At 39.3% G+C, this 4,329-nt stretch overlaps 1 protein-coding gene across 3 annotated transcripts in view; it reads left to right on the top strand.

Moving 5' to 3' along the window:
- The window catches only part of ROCK1 (Rho associated coiled-coil containing protein kinase 1), a 149,484-nt gene that overhangs the window by 108,216 nt on the left and 36,939 nt on the right, over positions 1-4,329 (top strand). For all 3 annotated transcript variants that reach the window (XM_015562716.1, XM_015562715.1, XM_006761879.1), the window contains one exon: positions 2,811-2,971. In XM_015562716.1, coding sequence (XP_015418202.1) covers positions 2,811-2,971 — 161 coding nt within the window. The remainder of the gene's footprint in view (positions 1-2,810; positions 2,972-4,329) is intronic.

Here is a 4,329-nt window from a genome sequence, read left to right as displayed (position 1 = left end):
TAAGAGAGGGTTCCGTGTGCCAGCAAAAGTTACTGGCATGCCATGTGTGGCACGCGTGCCAGGGGTTGCCCACCCCTGACTTAGGAGAACTCTTCCTCTTAGAGATCATATTCTGATGGTAGAAATAAGCAAATAAAATAGGTACTGTTTCTAATCATCAATGTGAAAATACACACAATGTGATGGGGTTTCAAGGAAAGGCCTCTCTGAGCTAATGATATTTGAGGTAAAAAATGAAAGTCAAAATGAATCAGACATTTTAAGAGTGGGAGGCCTCTCCCTCTCCCTCTCCCTCTCCTTTCCTCGTTCTCTAAAATTCAGTAGAACTATTCTTTTAAAAAAAGTTTTGGGTTCAATTCCTGGCCAGATTCAATACCTAGTTTGCAGGTTGGATCCCCAGTAGGTTGTGAGTGGGAGGCAACCAATTAATATTTCTTTCTCACATCAGTATTTCATTTCTCTCTCCCTCCATCTCTCCTTCATGCCCCGCCCCCCCTAAAATCAAGAAACATATCTTCAGGTGAGGATAAAAAAAAAGGCCCTCCCTGCTGCTATGTGAGGAATGCTTTTGAGAGAGAGAACAGTTTACAAAGGGAGGTCAGCTAGAAGGCTGTATGGTGTAGGCATTGGTGGTAGTAAAGCTGAAAAGAATTGGAGATACAGAGGACAAGACTTTGTGATAAATTGAATGGAAAGAGGAAAAAAGAAGGAATTAAGGAAGACTCAGGCCTTTAATTTTAATAGCTGGATAGATGTTGATATATTTCGACACTGAAATTATTGATAGAAATGGCATCTATTTTAAATATGTTAACTTTGAAAAGCATATTTGATATCTAGGTGGATATGTCAAATAGTCAATCCTATATAATAAAAGCCTAATATGCTAAATGTCCGGTCAACCGTTCAACCAATCAAAGCATAATATGCTAATGATATGGTAAGGCCGCTCAACTGCTCACTGTTATGTACACTGACCACCAGGGGGCAGATAGGTGACCGGTCGACCAGTCGCTATGATGTGCACTGACCACAAGGGGGAAGGCGCTCTGACCCGTAGTTAACTTTCGCAACTGAGCGAGACGGGCTGGACACGCACTGGAGCCCTCCCGCGGTTCCTTTCCTGCTGGCCAACCTCCCGTATCCCTCCCTGGCCGGCTGGCCCCGATCAAGACTGGGCAAGACGGGGCCGGGCACACCCTGTAGCCCTCCTGCGGTCCCTTCCCGGCCCCAATTATGCACTGGTGCGGTCCTTCAGCCTGGCCTGTGCCCTCTTGCAATCTGGGACCCCTTGGGGGATGTCAGAGAGCCGGTTTCGGCCCGATTCCACAGACCAGTCCGAGGGACCCCACTGGTGCACGAATTTGTGCACCGGGCCTCTAGTTGGTATATAATGCTGTAACTCAGGGGAGAATATAAATTCAGGAGTCGTGTACCTGGAGCCATATGAAGAACATGATGAAATCAGCCTAGGGAAGAATAAGGTAGAAAAAGAAAAATCATAATGAAACCTGTAGTAATCTCAATTTGGAGATCAAGTAGAAGAAGAGAAACCAACAAAGGAACTGAAAGAGAGAGAGCAGCCAGAGGGGTAACAGGAAAACTGAGAGTAAGTTATTAGAAGTTTAAAGAGTAAAGCACTGGAAAAATGAGGAAATGGTTCAATATATTGAATTCTGTTAAGGTCAGTGAAGATAAAAGTGTGTCTTCTGAATTTTGCAAGATGAACATCATTGGTTAATATACAAAGAGCAGTTTCAGTGAAATGGTGGAGATTGAAGCCAAATTGGAAAGAGATAAATGTATAATAGGTAAGGCACTGGGTATAGTAAGTGTAGGCAACTCTTTCAGAAGTTTGGCTGTGAACAGATCTGGCATGGTAGTTGAAGAGGGATGTGAGATCAGTAGAGGTAGTATTTAAGGAGATAATAATTTAGTTTATTATGTTGATGTGAGTGATTCATTTAGTAAGAAGAAATTGTTGAGGCAGCAAAGAGATAAAATAATTGAAGGAACAAAGTCCAGAACAGAAGTGGATGGATTTATCTTTGATTAGAGAGATGGGAATAAGAGGTGATGATTGTATTGGTGCAGCTAAGTTTGTAGGATTGGGAAGAAAGATCAGGAAGTTTCATTCTGATGCTTTCATTTTTCACCTAGAGTGCAGTCTCTCAGAGTGGGAAAGCATACTGAATTAAGTTTGAATACTTTTGGTACAATTTACTAATTGCAAGACCATGGAAAAGTTAACCTCTTAGAACCTTAGTTACCATTATCTCAAAAAATGAACCTCAGTGTAGGCAAATATCTTCTGATAAAAATTTAAATAGGTGTTTTACTACCATGGAATTTAGTTTATCTGAGTTGCATACATTAGAATTCTTATCATAGCCTTAAGTATCTTGAAACTTCTTTGGAATAATGCAAGATACAGATTAATAACCACAACCTATTTTTCTGTTATCTGATCTAACTCCGGTGTTGTTGTTCTTCTCCTTTTTTTTTTTTTTTTTAGCTATACTTTCACCTTCTGGTTTGAAAATGGCACTGATAATCTCTCATATCATTGGGTAAAGGCTGTATTTAGAAAATTTTATTTATTATATTTTATAACTTTTTTCCTTTAGAGATCCCACTATATAAATAATTCAAATAACATTAGGACTTCTTTAATGAATCATAGCTTTATTAGAGTATCAGGATAAAAACAGGGATTTTTGGCACCAGCTTGTTTTATACAGCCCATGAAAGTGAAAAGTAATGAAGTAATATCTTTCTTTAAATGTATGCTTGCAACTTTTTGTTCACAGAGATGGAAAAAAAGCTGAAGGAAGAGAGAGAAGCTCGAGAAAAGGCTGAAAATAGGGTTGTTCAAATTGAGAAACAGTGTTCCATGCTAGATGTTGATCTGAAACAGTCTCAGCAGAAGCTTGAACATTTGGCTGAAAGTAAAGAAAGAATGGAGGATGAAGTAAGAAAAATAGACAATACTGATTTTGATCAGCTTATAAAAGAGAAACAATCACATGTTATGTCTGAAAAGACTCTATAATTTAAACAACATGGAAGAAACGTGAATGAAATAACCTATATGTATCTGTGTTCACTGCTATATGGTCACTACTATATCCCTAGCTCTTAGAATTTTCATCTTCAAATAGTTATTAAACATTCATACATAGGGTCTGTATCATTTGGCACTGACTGCACAACTATGTAGAACTGTCATAGCTCTTCCCCTGAAGAAACTGACCATCTGCTTTTAAAACAAACAAACAAACCAAACCTGTCCGTATTGTAAAGTATTCTGTAATCACAAAGAGGAGCATTGCTGTTAGGATTCCAGAAAGGTGTTAAACTGTAGTCTTGACTGGCTTAGATTGACAGAAACCACAGGGTACACATTTATAAAGCAATAAATAAAAAGACAAAATGATATTATATTCTTATGGCTACTATATGTATTTTAGAAATTATTTAGAAAATGAAAGTAGTTAGTCTACACATGTAAGTTAGAGAAGGGAGAAAGAGAAGACCATAAAAATAAAAAATAAAAAGAATTATCTTAACAAAAGAGGGGCAGAATGTTACTACTAGTATCATTTTAAAGGTTGAGAAAGACTTCAAATCTTAATAATTTGAGAGTCAGAAGTCTGAGTTGGTGGAGGGAACATTATCAGTGAAGATAACAATGAAAGAGAGATTACTGAGTACTTAAAAGATAGGTAAGTAAGGAAAAAAGGGGAACTTGATCTGACCAGAGAAGAATATTAATAGTCTTTTAAATTTAAAATGGGAGCTATAGGTGACAAGATTCTTTAAAGAAAACTCATCTGGTAATCCTGTCTAATAATAGACAAACATGGTAATTAACCGTACCTCCGACACGCTTCCCATGCAAATTAACTGCCAACCAAGATGGCGGCCAGCAGCCAGGCAGCTGAAGCGAACAGGAGGTTTGCTTGCTCCAGTGATGGAGGAAGCCAAGGTTTCCCGCCTGCTGCCGCCCAGCTCTGAGCTGCACTCTAAGCAACTATGTTGCAATTATAGAAGCTAAACAATCCCCAGAAACCTGCTTTCAGCCTGCCGGGCCTCAGAGCTGGAGTTGCAACAATCTTTCAATAATAGAAGCTAAACAAAGCCCAGATACCTGCTTTCAGCAGCCAAGGTCTCAGAGCTGGAGCCGAGCCTCAGAGATAAAGCCAGCTCTCAGCTCCAGTGACAGCCATAGAAGGTAAATAAAACCCAGAATAAAAAAGAAAAAAGAAATAAAAGAGAGGTTGGGAGCTTCAGTCCCCCACCAGCCTGAAAATGGCCCTTGGCCCCTCA

Source organism: Myotis davidii, unplaced genomic scaffold, assembly GCF_000327345.1.
Source record: "Myotis davidii unplaced genomic scaffold, ASM32734v1 scaffold96, whole genome shotgun sequence".
NCBI classification, from domain to species: Eukaryota; Metazoa; Chordata; class Mammalia; order Chiroptera; family Vespertilionidae; genus Myotis; species Myotis davidii.
The sequence above is the reverse complement of the archived record's forward strand: the minus strand, read 5'-3'. Positions and strand labels throughout refer to the sequence as shown.